General features: G+C 43.1%; 1 protein-coding gene across 2 annotated transcripts in view; it reads left to right on the top strand.

Annotated features, from left to right (window-relative positions):
* EPAS1 (endothelial PAS domain protein 1) overlaps positions 1–23,184 on the top strand; it is an 83,230-nt gene that overhangs the window by 39,495 nt on the left and 20,551 nt on the right. The window contains exons 2-7 of one of the 2 annotated variants that reach the window (XM_076334412.1): positions 5,559–5,749; positions 17,972–18,123; positions 19,114–19,198; positions 19,528–19,590; positions 19,695–19,813; positions 19,920–20,122. In XM_076334412.1, the coding sequence (XP_076190527.1) occupies positions 5,559–5,749; positions 17,972–18,123; positions 19,114–19,198; positions 19,528–19,590; positions 19,695–19,813; positions 19,920–20,122 (813 nt within the window). The remainder of the gene's footprint in view (positions 1–5,558; positions 5,750–17,971; positions 18,124–19,113; positions 19,199–19,527; positions 19,591–19,694; positions 19,814–19,919; positions 20,123–23,184) is intronic. The other variant, XM_076334411.1, reaches the window with a different exon arrangement.

Genomic DNA, 23,184 nt, shown 5'->3' with positions numbered 1-23,184 from the left:
ACCAGCCATTGGATATAAAGTAATATGCTTGTTGTTTTACTAGCTTGCATACATGGCAGTATGAAGCAAAGTCCAAGGGTCACCAAAATGATGAAGTAACCTCAAGCGAGTCAATCTGAACTATGTATTTCAAAGCGTTGTACGAGTGTGTCACGCAGTATGTATGTACGAGTGAAGACTACCAGGTTACATATAAGATATTTTTATGCAAGGTGCGGATTACGATTTCTCTAAAATCTTCTGTGATCTGGTGGGAGTGTAGTTCAGTTCAATTACTGTGCTGCCTAGTCTTAAACAAGCAAGCGTGTGTGTACACAACCAAAATATCAACCCATGTGGACTTGTGAGCAGCAAAACCCTGAGCAGAAGATTGCTGTCTTGGCCAGTTTCCTCCATCAGCTTAAAGGAGACCACCAATGTCCTTGACAGAAGGGAGGATCGGTGAAGCTGACCACCTGGCACCGTCATCAGCTGAGTGGGTACCAAGGGCTTTGAGGGGGTAACTACATGTGGGAAGGACCAGGGAGATGTGTGGGTGGAGGTGGTGGGCAGGGATTACTGGTGGAGATGAAGTACTAGTAGGATTGAGACTGCAGAGGGCGAGTATGGTCACAGCCAATGGAAACAGTACCGAAAGGTCAGGTCAGTCCCTCTCTACTGAGCCGAGGGGGGTTGTGTGGGTGCCTAACCCTACTTCAGACCAGTGAGTGACGCCATATGCCTGCGCGTAAGCTCCCGTGTGAGGGGTGGTCAGTTTGCCCCAGTGCTTGTGGGGCTGATCCCTGCTGTGTCTGGGTCGCAGGTACTTTCTGCGGTTGCCCGGGCAGGGCAGTTGCAGTGGCAGCAGCGCAGCCCCCGGCCCCGGCTGGCTGCCTCAGCATTCTTCCCGGCTGCCAGAGTCCGGAGCTGTCGCAGCAGTGAGCGCTGGAAAGACAGTCCCTAAGCCGACATGATAGTTTTGCAAAGTTATTTAAGCCGGAGCGGTTATGTGGGGCTTCAGGTTTTTCCAATAAGTTGCCGTGCCTGGAGTTTCCAGTCCTGCAGTAAAAGAGGCCTCAGAAAGCCAGATTATGATCTTCACCCCGAGCAAGCAAGACCTTCGTCTGCAGGCATTCCCGCCGATTTCAGTAAAGCTGTGTCGCAAGGGACTGTCGGAGATGAGCAAGGGGATAGGAATCTGGCTCCCGGGATCCATGCAGGGCATTCCTACACCCCTTCGGATGCTTCTGGCGGGTGGGATCACGTGCTCTGTTCCCGTGCGTGGGTGTACCCCTGAGACCAGTTTATTGTTTGGGTTATTGGGAGAAGCACAGAGAGCTTTTGCTCCTGAAAATTTGGGAGCTTCACCTGAAAGAGCAAATATGTGCCAGTCATTTGTCATCTTTGCTCACAGACATTGGCCCGTAAATTCTATTTTCAGAGCACAAACTAAACACGGCTAGCGGGGAGTGGGAAATCATGTAAACAGCCGTTCTGGGGGTAGAGTGCCATACTTGTGTTCTGTGGCAGGGAACTGCCTGTGCTGCCTTAACTCTTCCATTCCCTATGGCTTGCGTGCGTGTAAGCTCTGCAGCCCCAGAGCATTGTCCGGCAGCCCTGGGAGAGCCCTGGCTGGGAAGCAGCGCCTTCCTTTTCCTTCTCCTCGAGCCTCCCGACCATCCTCGGCATAGCCAAGTCCTGAGTGGAGTCCCCAGGCCCGTTCCTCAGCTCAGTCACCCTGTTCCTAGTGGAGATCTGAGCGTCTCCATTCTTTTTTTGTTCTATAGGGACTGGTCGTGTTGCGATTGCAATGTGAGGGTGCATGTGTGGCCTTGTCCTGCCGGATCCTGGAACTCCTGAGGGAATGAGTGTTGGGGAGCTCCCAGGAGGCTTCCCTGCAGTACCTCTGGGCCTGCATTACCTCTGGGCCTTGCACCAGCGTATGGGTGGATTGATTTATGGTGGCTTTCTCCTCTCCCTCTGCGTTTTTAAAAATCTGACACAGGTTTGGGTGAGTGAGGTTTCTGCTTCTGCTTGCGTCACTTTCTCCAAGCAGTGACGCACACATGTGCTCTTTTTTTGCCACATAAGTGGGTGCTTTATGTGCTGGGAGGGAATGATTCATAAATTAGCTAGAGTCTGGGCCTTTTCTCTATTGCCCTAATGATGTGTGAAGAGGATTTGGTGTCAGCCTTTCTTCCTGGCCTTCAAACAGGCAGGTTGTTGAGTAGTTACATTTTCACTCTCTAGCTGTGGGTAGTCCAGCCTTGCCCAGGGTAAAACACTAATCCCATGCATAAAATGGGGGTTAACTGCAGAGAGAGTTAATGGCCTGCTGCCTGCAAACAAAAACCGTGAAAATACTGCTTTCTGCAGAATTCTGTCGCTCGACTGCAATTTTGGGAGGCTTTTGCAACCAGGACGAGTAAGCACAGAATGACGGTCTTTGACATGGGTGTCCCTGGGAGGGACAGCAAGCAAGCGTAGATGTCTGCTGGCGGGGAAGCTGTGTGGGGCAAGTGGCGTGGGGGTGTTTTGGGCCTCTGCGTGCGTGTGCTGGGCTGGCTACAGTAACAACGCAATGTGAGGTGTGCTGAGTGAGGGAAGAAGGGGAGGAAAATTGAGGTGCAGGAAGCCACAGGGGGAAATGTTTAACAAGCAAATTGTTTGTTTATTTGAAATGATAATGGGTGAGCAAGAAAGTCTTTTGAAAGCAACCAGCCAGGCTGATTCCTCCCCTTGTTTTCTGATGTGAGAAAGCTCTCATGGGGTGTGTAATGAACGACTATGTCTCTCTGCAGAGAAACCAAGCACGACAGTCAGAAGCAGTGTTGAGGGAAAGCATCTGCAGCACAGAGGAAAAAAAAATCATTCTCTGCTCATAGCATTAGTTATTAGAAACCTTGAGCAACCCATGGTTAATGAAACCAGCTTGTCTTATTAGCCATAGTTCAAAATTATATTTACGGAGGTTAGCAAAACTAAATATTTTTCTTTGTGGCCAGAGTGGCGTCATGAGAGACCCTGTCTTATACAACCCATTTTTACTGCACGAATTGCAACACGGCTTTGGCCTTGGTTCCCAAAGTTTCGTATTTAAACGAGGAGGGATTAGATCTTGTTTTGCCTAAGTTGGTTCTACTGTGAAAAGTGTGGGCTCTAGATTTAGAGCAGAGCTCAAACGTTTATGTTTCAAGTTAAATTTTCTAGGCTGCAATTGGAAATTCTCGCAAATATTGCCACATGGTTTTTGTTCTGATCGTTTTGTTTTGTTGCTACTCTTTTATTTCATTGGTAGAATTAGAAACTGAGAAGATTTGTTCCCAGTCTGGCATCTTTATAGGCACAGTGTAGACACGTTTTTCTTTAGAGAGCAAGATGTACCTCTGAAAGAAGCATTGGTGTAAGTAGTTCACATGGGTCTCCCGTTCCCAGCACCTGCCCCGGGAGGTTTTCTGTTGTACCTTCTCGGACAGCTGTATGAAGGGACTTTTTTTTTACGTGGCTGTAGTGTGACTCTTATGTGGCAAGGATAAAAGTAAGGAGTTAGTGTCACCTTGTGACTATCTGATCCTTTAGAGTCAAACTTGGGCAGGTCGGTGTTCGCTCCAGCGATGCCCCTGAAGTCATTATCAAAGTTGGATCCTGCCGTTATGTACTGAAATGTGTGTAGGTCTCATCCCATGCATACCTCCTGTAACAGATGCTACGTTAGAAAATATTCACCTCAGGCAAAATAATTGTGAGAGGTTTGCTGAGGGCTGATCATGGATCTTGAGAAGATACCATAAGCAACTATGAGGCCCCTTGCCCTGTTAGCACACCCACTGGTGAGCACCTATCTGATACCTAAGTGTATGCCGAGCTTCACGTGTTTTGCAGCACGAGGGCCCTACTGAATGTGAGCACATTCCTGATTTGGATGATGATGTTGAATGCCCAGCCTTGCCTGGGCCCCAGCAAACACCTTACTGTAACTTTATTCTTAGCCAGGGTGTGTGTTAAATGCTATTTTTCCTTCTTTCTAATTTACAAAGCCACCTGCAGTTTCCATGCTAGAAGCTTTTGCAGGCAGTCTAGCTCTTCCAGAAATGGTTGTCGTCTTTAGAATACATTACTATGTATTAATACTCTTTTTCTATTTTCTGCAGTTTTGTATGAGACCAGCCATGATTGAAAGAGTTTCTAGAATTAAGTGATGTGATTAATATTTGTTTTCCTCATCATCTTCATACAAGAGAATATATTTATTGAAATATCCTGTTTTGATATGATTTTTTTTGTTTGTTTATAGGCTCATTAGTTTATACTGACGTTGGAAAAAGCAGGTTATAAGGTGCTTCATTTTCAGGCAGCCTTGCAAATGGAGAGCTGCCACTGGTGATTCTAGAAATGAATGTGCAGCCACAACAGCAAAAACAGTGGGGCTGATCTTCTCCACACCCTGTTCTGTACTCATCCAAGCTGCACTGTTTGCACTGGTACAGTATTATAGGAGTCTGCCTGAAAAGAAATATATTCTGTGTTGGCGTGACTAAGGTGCAAAACCTCAACTCGTGGTTGTGAGTGAAGGAAACTTGTAGTATCAGCAGAGCTATATGGGGTTGAAATAGCTGATGGTTTTGAATGGACTGAGGTTCTTCACGTTCTGAAATAAGAATTGTACTTTATAAAAGAATCTTAGAGTCAAAGTTCCCTCTTAAACTGCCCTATCCCAGATCCATTATAAATATAGCCCTTGTGTTTCTTGCATGTTAAATTTAGCTTTATGTCCTTCGGTGGCTTAATTTTGCATACTTGCTTCATAAAATGTCTTCCCCTTTGTTATTTCCCACTCTTCTGTTCTCTGCGGAGTTCAAAGGAGGCTGCCTCTATTGGTCACATTATTTTACTCAAGAAGGAATCTGTTTTCATAGACAATGGAGAAATGGTGATTTAATTAGAGTAGCTTCTATGAAGGAGGGGTTTCTTGCATGCAACAGTATTTTCTTTCCCATTTTGTATCCTTCATGGTCAAGCAAAGGTGGTTTTCCAGAGTACTGTTGGGTTAAGAGCCGAGACAGTTGTATATACAAACACAGTTTGATACCCTGCATTTTATTTTAATGTGGGGAAAAGCCATTGCAAGTCATTATATCTACAATGCAGCCACATGCACTGTAATTGTTCCAGCTTTAAAATGGATTGTCAGATTGTCCCAGAGTATTTTTCAAGTAAATTAAATTAGATTGAACAAACGGAATTTTTATTTTTAACATTTCCTGATTCCCAGGAATAATAGTTTGCTATTTCATTTTGAATCTCTCACCTAAGGCAGATCTTGATCCTGTTACATTCAACGGGGATTCAGGGGGTCCAAAGGCTGACTTCTGTAGAATCGGAGCCCTTTCCAGTTGTGGCAGTCCTTTCCTAATTCCCATTTTAGAAGGGGCAAATAGATATTAATGTCTGGTCAATTGATTTAAACCAGTTGACAGAGTGGATTAATTGCTGAGAAGATTTACTTTTGTAAATGCCTCTCTCAAGTTGTGAATTGCATTTCAAGAAATGCTTTTACTTTTCTCTCCTTCACCTACCAGAAGCAGTTCAGAACGGAGGAAGGAGAAATCAAGAGATGCAGCGAGATGCAGGAGAAGCAAAGAAACTGAAGTTTTCTATGAACTGGCACATGAGCTGCCCCTGCCCCACAACATCAGTTCCCACCTGGACAAGGCATCTATAATGCGCCTGGCAATCAGTTTCCTACGCACTCACAAGCTTCTGTCTTCAGGTAAGATCTGGCTAAAAGAAGTTGTCAGTGCTAGCTGATCGCAGCTTGGTAAGATTGTGCATGTTCTTCTCTGAATACTGGGTCCTAAAGTGAGAATAGGACGCAACTGCTTGCATTGTGAGAATACAACTAGATTTAAAGATAGGTTGGTGGGTTTTTTTCATCAGAATTACGTATATTTCAATTGAGTGATATTAGTCACGTTAAGGTCTTCATTACCAAAATAACAACTGGTGCAGTTTTGTCTCTCTAAAAAAACAACTCTTAAAACTCTTGAATGTGGTTTATTAAGCTCAGTTACAAGATTTTTAACTTTTAAGAGTTTAATCAGAATACAAACATACATCTTAAGCTTCCGTGCTGAAACAAGTACATTTTGATTTGGCATGGCAAGCATGTTTGTGTCAGTGTATTCAAAAGGCAGATGGGAAGTTCTGAAGGTCCAATACTTCATTTGAAAGGACTGATTGTGCTATATGCTGGTAGTAGTAGGTCGATTGTTTATGACAAGGTAGACTAAGATTTCTAAAGCAGAAACTTTTAAATACTTGACATGAACGGATTCTGTGTAATCAGAATCTTGCTCATGTTGGACTAGTAGGAAATGTGAACCAGCATCATTTTCATAGCCTGTGAAAACTGATAAAATTAACAGTGTTCTTATTTTGCACCTATATTTGAATAATCACTTTGATGGAAGTCTGTGGTTTGAGTAGTCTGTGAGATCAATGAAAACAACTGATGTTTCTGGGGGAACTTTCACACGGTGACCTATAAGTGTCCAGAATATGTTAACAAAACAATGCCTGCATTGTTTGTGAAAGGTAAACCCAAAATGTCATCTTTTCCTTCATTAATGGCAACACTCCAAATAAGGTCACGATTGCACTTCCTCTCTTTAGAAAAGTTGAGTCATACCATAACAATTACTTTAATAAATGTTATTAGGAAGTATCTGATTTTGTGGAAGAGTATGCTGTTGGTTTGTTGTTGGTTAGTCTGAAAAATATGACAAATTCAATTCTGCTTTTGTGTGCTTTGTAATTTTTGTAGCTTTTTTGGGTTCTGCTAAGACTATTGTATAAAATGTGGGTATTTTCATCTTAGCTTATAGAATGAGGTTTTAACATTTACTTTTGTGAAAAGAAAAGTTTATTTGCTGAACAGTGCTTGCAACTCATCTCTGATTTCATCCTGTAATTAATACTTGAAGTTGTATAAATAGGTAAATGTTCTTAAACATGCCATACATCAAGCCAATTTGTTAGTAGCTTTCTCATAAAACCACAGCTTCAGCTTTTCAAATATTTATATGGCATGAACTAGAGACTGGCATAGCATAGGAAAAGCAAACTTCTGAAGGGCTGTAACAGATAATATAAATAACGTGTGTGTCTGTGAAACTTGACATGAAATAGTTCAATGCCATCATCATCAGAAAAATACATTTGCTTACCTGGAAACTGCTAAGTTTAAAGTGAAATTTTCCAATACATGTACATTTCTTGGTGAGGAAAATATCTACAGATAAAACATTTATTTAGTGCTTCTGTAGTGTTAAGGCTTAGTCTCATAATTTGATAGTGATGACAACTCAATATATGTATATAATATTCATACATACACATACATACATGATTTTTCTGTGACAGTGTTTGAAAAACAATGTGATTCATGTAGCTGATTTACGTGTTCTTGAAGTACCACCAGGACCCAGCAGTTAGAAAGGAATCTGGAAATGAAACGTTACAGTAGTGACAGGCTGTGATTTAATATTTCAGGCTTTCTCTATGTTAATTATTTGCTTAGCCTTAAATCTGATGCACTTCCCCAGTCTAAATACTGACTTGGAGGAAGTCCTCTCATTAAAATTTGTGTTGTTAGTCAAATGCAGTTTTGTGCATCGCTGCATCTTTAGACACTGGAGATGTAGATAAAGGTTTTTAAATCTTTAGCGCTTCTATTCAGAGGAATTGAACTTAAGGTACTTTAAAGGGACTGATTTTCTGAAAGAGCTGGGTGTTATTTTCTGACAATGAGAATACACTGAAATGAAAGAACTCAAGCCAGAAAACCGCCGTTTGCTTGTAAAGGCCTCATCTGCTACTTCTGTTCTTCTGAGTATAGCTAACATTTAAATTAGCCGAACTAAACAAGAAGGCTGAAAATTTAAGCCCTGAGTATTTGAAAGATAAAATTTATCAGGCATTGGAATAAAGTGGCATCAGAGACAGAACTTGCATTATCATTATCAGAATAATGACTTCAGAGTATTATTTCTTCCTCATGCAGTTGCCCGACAGTTTACACTTGCTGAGCCTCCTGAGATTCACAGGTGTAGAATATCTCTCTGACCAAAGTAGATCTCTTACCAGGTTGAGAACTGGTTCTTGCTCTCAGGAGACAAGGCTGTAAAATTGAATATAAGCATTTCTGGCAGGTGAGCTTTGTTGAAAAAATACTGCCTTTCAGGACTGATTAACACCATTACTGTACAATAGCTGCTTAATACAGCTGATGTTTGACGGGTGCTGTTTTCCTGATCTGTTCCTGCAAAAGCAGAATTTGAGTCTTTAGTGGTGGGCTTCTGAATCTTTATAAGGACACTGGCTTTCACTAGAAGGCCGTCCGATTTAATTCAAAGCGATAGGTTTTCGATACAGCTTTTGGCTCTCGGATGAAGTTTGCTGCTCATCACGTTTTGACGAGGGTATGGAGCAAACGGACACTGGGCTTGTGTGATGCCTGTCCACGCTCCGTTCTTGCTTTTGCTCTAAACCCTTTCTGAGCCCCAAGCAAAGCTGCCCCCGTTTCACATGCATGTTTAGCAGACTGGAATTCGGCCATTAATTCCGCATTGCATTTGAGGAGCCTGATTCGACTGACGGGGAGCACAGGGGTTACTGTGTCGTTTCTGACGGGAGAACTGGGAAATGGGGAGGTGGAGAACTGCAGTGTGCATGAGAAGCAAACGCCTGTCCCAGCCCACAGACTCCTGCCTTTGCTTTATGTTGTCTTCATGGAAATAGTTTTGATTATTTGGGCTAGACACTTAGTGTAAACTGGAGTTAAGTGGGAGTATTTGTTCTGTCATTAATTAGGACATTAAAAAAACATTTACTGCATTTTAAAATATATACAATGTCGCTAAAATAAGCTTGTAGTGCAACTTGAAAAATGCTTCAAAAGGTAGTAAAGAAAAAAGTACCGCTTGATTAGCATTTTTGTTATTTATTATTTATTCTATCAAAAACTACTGGAACACCAGATTTTACTTTATATTACTGTTTGTGGGCACGATTCTCAAACGCAAACACATCTCTTCGTTTCATGGCAGTTTTGCTGGGAGCGGAAAGAGCAAGGGCCTTCCCAGGACTGCATCCTCATCTTTCTGCAAGCTGATGCTCCAGATGGGATTTCAGAGGCGGCTGTAGGCAACTTGCCAGCCTCAGTCCGCTGGCATTGAGTGTCTCATGCCCCTTCCTATTATTCCCTGACTTGGAATAGGGCTTTTCACTTGTGTAACTCGGGCTGTTTTTACTAGCTGTGTCTGCATAATGATTATTTATCTGTCGGAAAGCCAAGACCTAGGGAAATCTATGCCCACATTCTTCCAGCAGGTGAATGGCAGAGCCCACAAATCTGAGCCCTCATTGAGAGCTCTCCCGCTATGTGCCTCTGAAAATCCTGGCTTCTGGATTGCAGGGTGCACGTCTCCTGCAGGCGTTGCAGGGCCTGAGCTTGGCCCTTGTATCCTATCATAATAGGAAATAGCTGGTTGCATATCTCAGAGTTCAAAAGGGTAAAAAATACCAGGTTTTGCTTTATAAAAGTTGCTGCTTTACTTAGTAACACGTTTCCCTTTGATTTTCACAGTAGGCAGTTCTGTGTGGGAATGTTGGAGAGGAAGCCTTTAACATTTAGAAATGCAGGCTGTTCGTCTGACGGCCTGATTGAGATTAGCATCACAGGAAGCAAACTGAAACAATAGCTTTATAATACTGTTTCCATGTTGCGCACAGAACAGTGCATGGTATAATTGGAATGCTAAGTAGAAATATCATTTAATTATGAGCATCTTAAATATTTTTCAAGCTGTCTCCTAATTCTGTTGGCATAATACATTTTTGCCATCATCACATTCAAATGTTTGGGATAAATTTAGAATCAATGTTTGTTCATTTCAAGTAAAGGTTTTGATCCCATAAAGTTGCAGCTGAAAATAGACTGTTTGATGCTTATCAGTAGTGGAGCTTTTGGATTTGGGATCTTAAGTCCTTTCGTATAGTCAGAAAAACTGATAGCAGTACTTGTCCTCTGTTATTCTCTAGTGCAGCTAGTAAATTAGCCTAATGCTTTTGGGGGGGTGGGGGTGGGTAATAGATGGCAAAAGAGAAATAACTGTCTTTGCTAAAGAATGGCTGTCTTGGTTAACAGCTAACATCGTGATAATTGCTAAGGCTGCCTCACACAGTATCTTTTTGTCTGAATATAAGGAAGAGAATCCACTTTAGAAAGCCTGTATGGGCAGCATTGGCATGCGATGCCAATAATTTTAAGTGTTTATTTGTACCACGCTGATGCTAAAGGCATTACAGGAACCAGAACTCCTTGGTACCAGTGAGTTCCTGTGTGTCAGGGCTGGAGGCTTTTTAGTCAGGCTAATCAGGCAAACACAATTTTATCAGCTTTCTTTAATCCCATCCCAATTGTGCGGTCACCTGGGTGTCTTTTCTGTGCAGAGATCCAGCAAAGGAAGCTGGATGGGAGTTGCTCCTGTGCAGGCAGACAGCGGCAGAAATGGGGAGGGAACGGGGAAGCAGACAGGAAGTTGTTTGGGAGAAGGGAGGCCACGAGGAAGCCAGTGTGAAGTTGTTTCAAGGGAGGGAGACAACAGAGCCGGAAAGCCAGCAGGGAGCAGAAGGGAAAAAATAGCTTTTCTCTAGGCTTTTAAGGGAGAGGACAAACTGTAGGGAGAAGCGATGTGGGCATTGTTTTTGAATGTCTGGACCAGCTGCATCTAATCTCAGACCATTGTGGCACAAAACAGTGCTTTAAAAATAGCATGTCTACTTGTTTGCTTTTATTAAATTGGAAAAATAGTTTTGTGCCAACCGTGCTGCTAGGAATGAGAGCGGAGCTGGGTGCCGAGTGCTTCAGCTGCTTGAAGTGATGTCCCTTTTCTGGGAAGGTTGCACCAGAAGGTCCCACGGGGCACAGGAAGCCTGGTCTGATGGGGTGCTGCGTCCCACCGTTCAACACTGATGGCTGCAGGACTCAAAGCAGCTTCCTGGGAGCAGCATCTGAATGATTTGGCTAGATACAAACTCTGCAATCAAAACAACACTAACATAAGTGTTTTCTTTATCAAAGTTGCTTGTGCACTTGGAGATAAGAGCCCTTCAGGAAGCTTCAAGTTTAAGAGTAGCTTTTTCTTGATGTATCTAAATTGAAAGCTTTTATTGAACACACTGAAAATATCCCCTTGAACAGGATGTACTGCCCTGTCAAGACAGAAAAAAAGAAAAAGGACAAAAAAAAAAAATCAGTCGCTTTCCTTTGATGCAAAACAAGAAACCAGGAAGAGACAAGTCTGTCTCAAAGCTGCTCTTTCTGATGCAGGATGGAGCTGCTGTCAGATCTTCCCTAACTTCTGCCTACCGGCATCAGGCAGTTTTTACAACCCTCCTCAGGAGTGACAGCCATAGCCTGGTGTCTATTACGCACAATATCCAAGCAACTTACTGGTACTTGTAGGATCGAGGATTAGAGATGAAACCATGAAAGTTCTCTGGAGGTAATGGTATGACCTCCAGTAAAAACCCTTTTTATCACTCTCTACCTCTGAACTGACCAAAAAGGCCCCTTTGAGTCAGATCAAAGGTGTTGAGAGGAGTATAGGCTATTTACTAGGAGGTTGTTTATACCTGAGCGGTTATTTCTTGTAAGGAGAGCCTGATTTTTGAGCCTTCAGACTCATTCGAAGAGGTTGGACTGAAGGAAATGAGCAAGCATCTACGGAAAAAGTGTTCTTAAACTTGGGAACAGTGCACATCCTGACAGTGGGAATTAATCAAAGCTTGTTTACAAGAGCTATTTTTAGCATAAAAGGTTATCATAAACACTGGAATAAGCATTTGCCATTACAGTTCAAAGTTTCTCGTTGAGGAATAAATTCTACTTTGGTAGTTAGAAAATTTTTCAAAACAGAGCTGATTAAAAATATTTATCAAAATTTGATGAAGACTGAGACATGGACTGAAAAATACTGTATCAAAATTTGATGCAGACCAAGAAATACTGCCTTGGGGCAATAGGAACAGTGGATAACCCGTCAAACTGGGACATGGGACACGGTTGCTCTGTTTCTGGTTCTGCTGTAGCTCTGACAGTCACCCCAGGCAGCCCACTGCACTTTTCTGTGGCTCTCTGACGTGTTTCAAGATCTCTCGATCTCAGCTAGACAGGGATTCTCCCTCCTTTGCAGGTTTCTCAGTGCTACATGAGCACAATCTTGGCTGGGCTCCATAAATGTACCTATAACATGAACAATAATACTACAGTACTTCATTCTGCTGAATATGCTATTAATTTATAGTTAAACTGGCATATTTGCAGTCCAGTCTCCCTGCTATACTGTCATGGTGCCTGAACTGAGATACTCTCATTAGTAGAGATGGAAGAAGTTGCAGGAAAAAATAAGAAATGCATCCTTATTTCAAAATTTAGTTAGCAGCTATTTTGGAAAGCAATGCTGACGACAAACCCTCTACCTAAAAATCAGGGTAAATGAGTCCATGGTTACCTTTCTTTAAGACCTGGAAAATTCTGGCAAGTCTACATGGGGTGCCGCTACCTGGATAAAGTAACCTCAGACCTACTGGAAACCCAAGTTCTGCCCCGACCTCCTCATGCTAACCTCTTACTTTGATTTGGTCACAGCTTTCTCAAATGTTTTCCGTCTGAAGCTGAAATTTCTCATGATAAAGTGAAAGACAATAGGGATTTCGGGAGCAGCTTGCAGTAGCGATGGCTTTATTTGTTTTTCTTCTGCAAAATAGATTCTTTCTAAAGCAAACCGGAATTTTGCTAGTGGCAGTAACTGAATTGCTTCTGATGTATCAATCTCCCAATGTGTGTATATCCTCTGTGTATTAGTAGCTAGTGATTTTCACAGGAGAAAGGGAGCAAGCTATAATGCTGTAACTGCAGCCATATGAGGGACTGCTATTTATTATTTACAGTACTATAATTATACTAAGTTACCTGATACAGGGCATACTAGGACCACCACAGTGATGCCCAGCATATTTCTTTTCTGCGGACTAAGGATCTTCAGGTAGCTAATACGCTTCAGGGGTTTAGCCCAGATGACACCTTCTGGGACAGTGTGTTTGCAACCACCACAAAGAACCTGGACACACCAGAAGACATGAGCGCCTTTGGTGCATCCCCCAGTGCCTGGGCTTCCCTGGGCAGGCTGCCGGGGGATGCTCGTGGAGGACAGGCAAGGAATAGACAGGTGGCAGCAGCACAGTGGCCCCTGGAGGTACTTGTCACCTACCTTTATGTGCCTGATAGTGCCTTCAGTTTCCTTGATACAGCTGCTCCATCTTTAAAACGTGAGCATGCCCTGTTAAGTACTACAAGAAACCCGTATCTGCCAGCTCCCCTTGCCTGCTGCGGCCAAAGCTGCTAAGAGGGAAGGAGGGGATGCAGTGGGGTTTATTGAGTTACCAGGGAAGCTGGAGGGTGTCTGCAAAACACCTTAGTTGTGCTTTTGGGTTATGTGAGAGGGGGGGTGCACAGCAGCACAAACCTTCTTCCCTCCCTCCTCCCAGTCCACATCACAGATGCCTCCAGCTGGACAAAGGTAATTTTAATAAAAAAAAGTTGAACTCTGATCCCACAAACCCCTGTAACTGCGTGCTTTAAAGCTGACTATATCTTTAAGTGCTGTGCTCAGCTAGGACGATAAGGGTTTGAACCTGCAGCCCCGATGTGAGTGATCTTATGTCCTCTGTGTGTGTGTATATAAGTAATATAATTTATATACATGGAAAAGCAAACTTAATCATCTGATAATACAAGTAAAGTGTTTGTCTTTCACTGTTGGAGGCATTTAAGAATACAAATGCTTTGAATAGCCTTCCTGCCTTTGAATGGTCATGTTTTGTTAATGCAAACTTAATGAGCTGAGGAAAAAAAATGGAAAGGAGAGTCTGGGGTTAGAGCTGAAAAGTCATTTTTTTCTCTGAACCCACACTTGGCTGATTGTCTTGGGCTATAGCCATGATCCCTGCTGAATAAACCATTTGTTTGCTTCCGGAAAAGTAAAAAAAAGACCCTTGACATTCTTTACACAGCAGAAACAAGCTTGGGAGCAGATGGTCACTTACCTTTTTTTTTTTTTTCTCCTCCCCCCTTCTCTAAATGTCATTATGGTCAAAGTGCATACTATTGAAATATATTATTGTGTATTTTCTGTATTTTAAATGCTAGCCCTGATGTAATTTCCTGAAGTCAGTTGCTTTGTGCTGAGGAGAAACTGGCCCCTGCGTGTGTAGTTAGAATTGCAGTGCAGGGACACAAAATGGTAAATCCCCAGCCTGTGCTGGCCATCCCCACAGAGTGTCTTCTCTTCCCTGCTTCCAAATGATCACATTGAGAAGCAAAGGGTGATAAACTAGGTGCTCCCAATGGCTTTGGGGCTGAGTCTGTTCATTCCTGTGTTTGCATGATGGCTAATGGGCTGCTGCCAGGGAGGGATGTTGAGGAGCAGGAGGAGGATTCAGAAGCAGCAGCCAGCATCATTTTTGTCACCACTCATCTGTTCCAAACACTGGCTCAGTGGGCTCTGCATTGCAAATGCTCATCCCTCTCCATTTGCTCGCTGTCCATCCTTAGGTACTAGTAGATGCAGTTGCAGGAGATACATAGATCTTACTCATCCTTTAATCATAACTCATTCATACTTGAAAGTTAAAACTGCATCAGTTTGGCTCAGCCTCTTCCCTATCCAAAAAAAAATCCCAAACCCAAACCACTCCTAATAATGTTTTACAAAGCAATACCCCATTCCTGCTTCTAGATTTCTTCCAAAATGAGTATTTCAACAAGAAACATGAAGGGAAATGATGAATGTGCTGTTTCAGGGAGGAAAAGAACAAAAATTGAAATACATTTCACAAGTGCTAATAGAATGTGTACTAGAGAACAAAAACTGTATGCTGAAATTGCAGCATTAAACCAACAAAGAAGAGCAACTTCTCCAACAAACTCATTTAAGAGTCTCACTGTTCTTGCAAATAAGGCTGACGCAGTTATGGCTGGAGCCTCTGGCCAGCAAAATTGGTCATGGGCCCAGCCTGGAGCACTCTTGTGCCACCAGGGAGGCGCACAGAGCAGCTCGCTGCAGCTCCTCTCAGATCATCCTTGCTGCCTCAGGCTATGGAGCGCCTTTGATCTAGGTGGGACTTACCCATGGCCTTGTATCTTCAGCAGTGTATGGTTGGAGTTGGTTATTCTTTATTCTGAGACAATAAGGTGTTTTGTTGGTTGGTTGGTTGCTTTTTTCCCCTGAATTTTGAGCCTTACCACTACACGTTTGCAATGACTGATCGCAAATGTGCAGGCTGACAAAACTATAAAGATAAGCTCACCATAGCATGTCTGAGGTACACAGACCAGATGCGGTATCTGTAAATAGTTTTGTAAAAAAATAATCCCAGAAGTTTCACGTAAAACATGTCAAGAAATTAGTGGGCCAGCTCCTACACAGAAATTTTTCGATACTTGTTATCTACAAATCGTGTCCTGCAGGCTTCTTATTCATGGAGCTGAAACATGCTTAAAAGTGTAGAAGGGAAGGTGAGAGTGCTGAGTGGACACTTGGGTGACTGGCATTAGGAGGAGCAGTGTCTCCCTCTCCCTCCCTCCCCGCCTGCGGCTTTGCCTACTTACTGCCTCCCATCGCAGGAGATGAGCAACGTGGAGCACACACAATGAGGGCATTGCAGTGCCATCAGTTGTCTCTACAGCACAGCCAAAAAGCAACAGGAAAACGAGTAACCAAAAAAAATAGCTCCTGGAAGCTATGCTAAGGCACATGGAGGACAGGGAGGTGATTCGAGACAGCCAGCATGGCTTCACCAAGGGCAAGTCCTGCCTGACTAACCTAGTGGCCTTCGATGATGGGGTGACTAAATCAGTGGACACGGGAAGGGCTACAGATGTCGTCTGTCTGGACCTCTGTAAGGCCTTTGACACGGTCCCCCACAACATCCTTCCCTCTAAACTGGAGAGGTATGGATTTGATGGGTGGACTGTCCAGTGGGTGAGGAATTGGTTAGATGGTCGCATCCAGAGGGTAGTGGTCAACGGCTCAATGTCCAGATGGAGGGTGGTGGCCAGTGGCATCCCACAGGGGCCCGTATCGGGACCGGTACTGTTTAATATCTTCATCAGTGACATAGACAGTGGGATCGAGTGCACCCTCAGCAAGTTTGCAGACGACACCAAGCTGAGTGGTGGGGTCAACACGCCAGAGGGACGGGATGCCATCCAGAGGGACCTGGACAAGCTGGAGAAGTGGGCCTGTGTGAACCTCATGAGGTTTAACACGGCCAAGTGCAAGGTCCTGCTCCTGGGTCGGGGCAGCCCCCAGTATCAATACAGGCTGGGGGATGAAGGGATTGAGAGCAGCCCTGCCGAGAAGGACTTGGGGGTACTGGTGGATGAAAAGCTGGACATGAGCCAGCAATGTGCGCTCGCAGCCCAGAAGGTCAGTCGTATCCTGGGCTGCATCCAAAGAAGCGTGGCCAGCAGGTGGAGGGAGGTGATTCTGCCCCTCTGCTCTGCTCTGGTCAGACCCCACCTGGAGTCCTGCATCCAGCTCTGGAGCCCTCAGCATAAGAAAGACACAGACCTGTTGGAGCGGGTCCAGAAGAGGACCACGAAAATGGTCAGGGGGATGGAACACCTCCCCTATGAAGAAATGCTGAGAGAGTTGGGGTTGTTGAGCCTAGAGAAGAGAAGGCTTTGGGGAGACCTTCTTGCAGCCTATCAGTACTTAAAGGGGGCTTATAAAAAAGGTGGGGGCAAACTTTTTATCAGGGCCTGTTGCGACAGGACAAGGAGGAATGGCTTTAAACTAAAGGGGGGTAGATTGAGACTAGATAGAAGGAAGAAATTTTTTACGCTGCGGGTGGTGAAACACGGGCACAGGTTGCCCAGAGAGGTGGTGGATCCCCATCCCTGGAAATGTTCAAGGTCAGGTTGGACGGGGCTCTGAGCAACCTGATGTAGTTGAAGATGTTCCTGCTCATTGCAGGGGGGTTGGACTAGATGACCTTTAGAGGTCCCTTTCAACCCAAACTATTCTATGATTCTGTGATTCTATAAGATGCACTGCGTTCATGAATCTGTATAGGCAAACAAGGGGATGTATGTGGGGTCTGAGGCTCTTCTTGTGGGACAGGAGGAGCGTAGGTGGGTGATGAAGCTTGTCAGAGTTTGGTGGAGTGGCACATAGGGAATTTTGACGTCTGCAGATGAAAAAGCAGGTATTGGTGGGATGGATCTGTGTTTTTCCCAGGAATACTGAGGTTTGTGGGATGAGAGAGAGATTCCCCTGAAAGGGCTTCAAGGAAGTGTTTTTTCTATTTTTTTTTTCTACTAAAGGTGGTGTTAACAGACCTCTCCATACCGAGTGGAGAGGTCTATTTAGGTACGCTTCATAGGAAAAGTATTCAAACGTCTTAGAAAACTTGACCTGATGGAAATGTTTTTTCTTAGACGTTTGTTAGGAGTGCACAAATTTACTTACCTTCTGTAAGATTTACCCTATACTTCATGCCTGTTAGGAGATACAAAGGTTGCATGTGGCCAAAAGAATGTGCACAAATATGCACTTCAGTGTCTGGGTATATAGGCGTTATGTACTGAAAACACGTCTTGCAGAAACACTCTAAAGGTGAATAGAGGGTCTGTTGTATTTACCAAAAAGTTTAGAAAAATATCTTTCTAGTGATAAGGACATCCCTTTCATACACTGTGCAGACAGCTTTCTTCTCAAGGAAGGCCCCACCGGGAGGGGTTTGTGGAAAGGAAATTCTAACAGCAGAAAAATATTTTGTTGCCTTGTAACTGGATGTGCGTGCGTTGAAAAAGGCTGGCTAGGGTGCTGAAGGCTTTAGATGCTTTTTTTTCTTTTTTTCTCAGTATGTGCTGACAACGAGAATGAACTAGAGGCAGACCAGCAGATGGACAACTTGTACCTGAAAGCTTTGGAGGGATTTATTGCCGTGGTGACACAGGATGGAGACATGATCTTTTTGTCAGAGAATGTCAACAAATACATGGGTCTTACCCAGGTAACTTGTTCCCTAACACTTTCCTGTCTTTGTAATACAATTCCTAGAAACGAGTCCAATGCCTAAATGCAGAAAAACAGCTGCGTGTCACTGCAAAAAAGACTGGAAATAAAATTTCTTATTTCTCAGGCAGGTACCCTGAATACCAGACAACAGTGTGGTGTTTTTTCCTTCTCCCTATCAAAGTTGTAGTGTCTTTGGTGACTGTAGACTTGCCTTCCTAAATATTACCGTGGAGAGAATGGGCATTTATTCAACTTGTGCCTTAGACTAAGGGACAGAGGGGAGAGAACTGCTCTTTTGGGTCCCCCCTTTTCTGCTTTGTTGCTTGGGGTTTTTTCTCCTTCTGTGTTGAAAGTAACTAGTGGTGCTGACTGTAACCGCACCGTGTAAATCCGAAGAGAGGGAATTGTTCTGGGGGGAAAATGAGAAATTGTGCATAGGATAAACAAAGGAAGGGTCACAGGATTTGTGTCTGTGAGCATCACTGGATCTCAGCAAACAGAGCACATGGTTTAGGGAGACTAGAAAAATGGGTGCAGCTTTTGTGGTGGGAAGGCTGTTCTCCTGATTCCCAGTCTGCATCCCCTCACACCTGGACTGGGATGTTGTTAAAGACAGCCAAAATCTTCAGAGGATTGTGGTTGGATATCTGTGCTCTTTCGTGCAGACTCTTGTGAGTCACCAATTTGATGTGGTTGTGGAGTCAAGGTAAACAGGTTAAATTCAGGACACAGCACAAATTATTGATGAAGGAGACTGAGTTAAACCTACTCTGACCCACTGCACACCGCTGACCAGACCACGGTCAAATTTGGCATATTTGATTCCTCTTAATTCCTCTCTGAAAAATCCTGGAAATGAGCCTGAAGCTGCTGTTGATGCACTTAGTTCTAGTGACCAGTTTCATCTGAATAGGTGGTATTTAAAAACAGATAAATACTATTAGTTGCTTTTATTTGGCTAAATAGAGTTCTTACTTCTGCACAGGTGGAATTAACTGGACACAGCATTTTTGACTTCACTCATCCATGTGACCACGAAGAAATTAGAGAGAATCTGAGTCTGAAAAATGGTAATAATGAAAATAGAAAAGAGTCACTGTTTGCTTTTTAAATAACCAAATGAAGTAATTGGCTGGCAGTAGAGATCTGTTAGTCATGGTAAAGGGAATTTTCATTCCTAGAGTAATCATTAACTGTTATTCAATAGTTTGCAGATTTGTTTTGTTTTGCCAAATATTGCTTATATGTGATAGCACTAAGAACTGTTTGTTTAGTGTTTTCTTTTCATCAAGTTAAGACAGGCGTAATGTTTTCACTTGCACGCTTTGCAAAGATTTATGTGCTGCAAGCTAAAACATAGGTTTAAATGCACAAAGTCCTATTTAAGTTCCACTTGAAGTTTTAGGTCTGAGCTCTACAAACTGCTCTTCAATGGTCCATGCATCTTTGATGGTCTCTGCAGGTAAATTATGAGAATTAGTCTTTCTATTGAATCCTTCATGCTTACAAGTAGACGAAATCAAGAAGCAAAACTTAGAAAACTCATTTGCCATTTTCTTTATACAGGTCCAGGCTTTGGAAAGAAAAACAAAGAAATGTCAACTGAGCGTGACTTCTTCATGAGGATGAAATGCACCGTTACCAACAGAGGCAGAACTGTTAACCTCAAGTCTGCCACATGGAAGGTACCATATTTGAGCCATAATAAGTGTTTTTTATTTTAAAAGACGTTTTGGCATGTAGAGAAAATACATTCTAAGTTTGTTTCTCACTCAAAAATCATTATTTCAGGTTTTGCACTGCACTGGACAAGTTAAAGTGTATAACACTTGCCCTCCTCACACTCTGTGTGGGTATAAAGAGCCTCTTCTCACCTGCCTTATAATAATGTGTGAGCCTATTCAGCATCCTTCAAACATCGATATCCCCCTGGACAGCAAGACCTTCCTGAGTCGCCATAGCATGGACATGAAGTTTACCTACTGTGATGACAGGTAAACACTGATTTTTCCTTTCCATGGGTGTTTCTGTCTTCTTGAACAAAACAAGCAGTCCTTCCAAATGTCCTCCGGTGTGGACCTGGTAAGCAAGGACTAGAAGAAAGTACAGTCTGTTACCAAGACAGCTATTCGATGGCTCGCTTAATCCATTTCAGATCTCAATTTAGGCAAAATGATACGCCTGCTGTATTTCCTCCTCCTGGTTGGTGAGGAATTCAAGTTCACTGGCAGAAGATGAGGCAACTTAGAGCCATAAGCATTAGCTTCTTGGGTTTTAACAAACTGAAGAGTACACAGGACTTCTGTTCTCGTTTTTTAGAGAACGTCTCAAACGACATGCCTTACGGACCTTAGTCAAGGACTGTCTTATGGTTGGTTTGGCCCAGGATGCTGTTACCGGTTAGCTGGAAAGTACTTTATGCTCTAGATTAACTAAGAATTGCTAAGGCATCCAGAGCATCTGCAGCTCGAAATGGGGTTGCAGCCTCTTGCTCAATGAAAAGCAAACAACCTTTGCTGGTTATCTATCTGCTCCTTTTAGTGGCGAAATGAAGGGGAGGTGAAGATCGTGGGTCAAACAAGGGTCTGTGTCCTCCATTCTCCACATTTCCCTCTTGAGTAGAAAAATGGAGATCTCCTTCGTCTCTGCCTGCCTGATTTCCCCTGGGATCTCTATGGCATTTCATACCACCTACCTCTTCTCCCTGTCTACATATTGTGGTAACCATCTTCCCTGCCTGTGAGTGAGCCAGAGATCCCTTCCCATGAAGTGTCCTCCTGTTCCCTGTTTCCCCAAAAAGTCCTGTCTGTACTACTGTGGGTTTGGTGTTTGTTTTGGGGTTTTTTAATTTATGAGATTATCCCTGAATTTAATATGAAGTTTTCTGTCTAATGAAACTGATCTCCTGAAATTCAGAGATGCTAGCAACCGCTGAGGTCTGTAGGGTTGTCAGTGAGATTATATGTGTGCTTGCATCTTACGCAAAAACTCACGGGATTGAGATCTTGGTTATTTTTTTCATCCTTCAAAGGTTTTTTAAAACTTGTTCTAAGCAAGATTATTATTTTAAACAATGTGATGAAGCAACCGTATAAATTAGCAGTGTTAGCAGCTGTGGATGAAAGCAAGATTACAAGTGTGAAACTTGTGACTGACCTTCTTCTGACCTCTCTGAGAATTTAGCAGCAAGTATGCTGTAACTAGAAATGTCCTCTGATGTAACTGCAATAAAACAGATAACTTTTTTTTTTCCCTGTTAATACTTCCAGGATGAAAATATTGAGATATCAATAGGATTTTGCTGCTGGGGAGGGAAGCAACAAGACGGTAGTGACTCATTATTAAAAGCAACGTACCTCTGAATTACCGGGGCCATTCAGTGGCAGGCTAGAGGAGAGTAACAGAGGATTTTGCTGTATTGCAGCATTCACATGTCTCTGCCAGACTTGATGCATAAGCAATTATAAATGAGAATTAGAGGGACTGATACTATCCCATTAAAGATACACGTGCTTAGTTTAAAAAGAATGAAATATTATGCTGTGTCTTAAATAGTGGGAGTTAATTTACAGGGAAAACTTTTCACGTGGCAATGAAATACAACAGCTTCCTCTGGAGGATTTAACTTGTAAGGAATTTCAGAGATTTCTCTTTAAAACCAGACAACAAAACAGCACGTCTCTTACTACATAGTTTTGGTTGGATGTTTCATTCATGTTTTATTGAGATGATAAAGCTGTAAAAAGCCAGCCAGGCCAGAGAAGGACGAGACCTCGCTCACCTTTCAGGTTCTTCCCAGCAGATCCTCCTGGCTCTCGCTTCCCTCCCAGAGGGATGTTGATTTCTCTCCAACAGGCGACACATCACTAGACACATAAAAATGCAAAACACTCAGCTGTTCCTATCAAATTCGTTGCTGCTAGACAAATTGTATTGAAGGAGCAGCTTATGCCAGGAATGTAAATCCAGGCTGAGGAGCCGGGGAGGAAAAGCAGCATGTGCCAGTCAGATGCCTAAACCCTTTTCAACCTACTCTGGCCTTTCTGCAGTGAAGCAGCAGGGCTGACACAGCTCATTTCTCCGAAAGAGATTGTGTCTTTCCAGTGCAGGGCTGATATCATTGAGGGCAGCATGCCTCTTCTAGCAGGCTTCTGCAGCGATCTAAGCATCCCCTTTGCAGTTCATCTGGTGTGGACTGGTCTGCTTCCAGGGAGCATTAAGTTTTTGTTTTTGAAACATTCAGTTAGAGAAACTCTAGGATTTCTGAGGAAGTACCTTAATGAATGGCAGCCATGCTGGACCTTAATAATGGAAGCATCCACCTTCAGCGTGAAGCTCAAGTGGGCACAAAAGAGACCTGCCCTTGTACATGTAGCTGACATTTATCCTTGCAGAAAATGAGGATCACATTTATCATCTCCTTAGGAAAGCTCATAGTCTCTGTCTGTGACAAAGCAACATGCAAAATATAGGCTGGCTACCTTTCAACACTTTGTAACAAAAACTAGTTGGCTGACATGAAGTGCCTTGATTCTTTTGGCTTTTCCTCAGAAGGGTACACGACAGATGTGATATGAAGCAGGCAAAGACTGGCCTTCCCTCATTTAAAATGTGTGAGACACTAGCTTGTATATTTTGCCTTCCAAAAATAATTTATATATGTGGGCCTATGACTAGCCAGTGGTTAGGCGGGATATATTTGTATTCTTAAAACAGCTTTTGCAAGGTGATAAGCCTGTAAAGAAAGGTTTGTGAGATATAAATATTAAAAATAGGTTGTTCTGTTAAATGCCTACTTCAGTCATTCCTGGAGAGCGATTTAAAAATGTTCCCTTGCTCCACTTATCTTGGCTAAGTGGTTTACAGGAAGGTTTATTTTAGTTGTAATATGGAAATGCTGATCAGTGGTACAATTCAATAATCCAAGTGAGGATTTAGTTCAGCTGCACAATGCTTTTGTGTCAGGGAAGATCTCCAGTGAGGGTGTGTTAGTCAGAAAAAAAGGCCAGCCTTTGTACAAAGGCCATTTTGTTACCTTGGTGGCATAGCTGATGCT

This window comes from Aptenodytes patagonicus, chromosome 3, assembly GCF_965638725.1.
Source record: "Aptenodytes patagonicus chromosome 3, bAptPat1.pri.cur, whole genome shotgun sequence".
Taxonomy (NCBI): domain Eukaryota; kingdom Metazoa; phylum Chordata; class Aves; order Sphenisciformes; family Spheniscidae; genus Aptenodytes; species Aptenodytes patagonicus.
The sequence above is the reverse complement of the archived record's forward strand: the minus strand, read 5'-3'. Positions and strand labels throughout refer to the sequence as shown.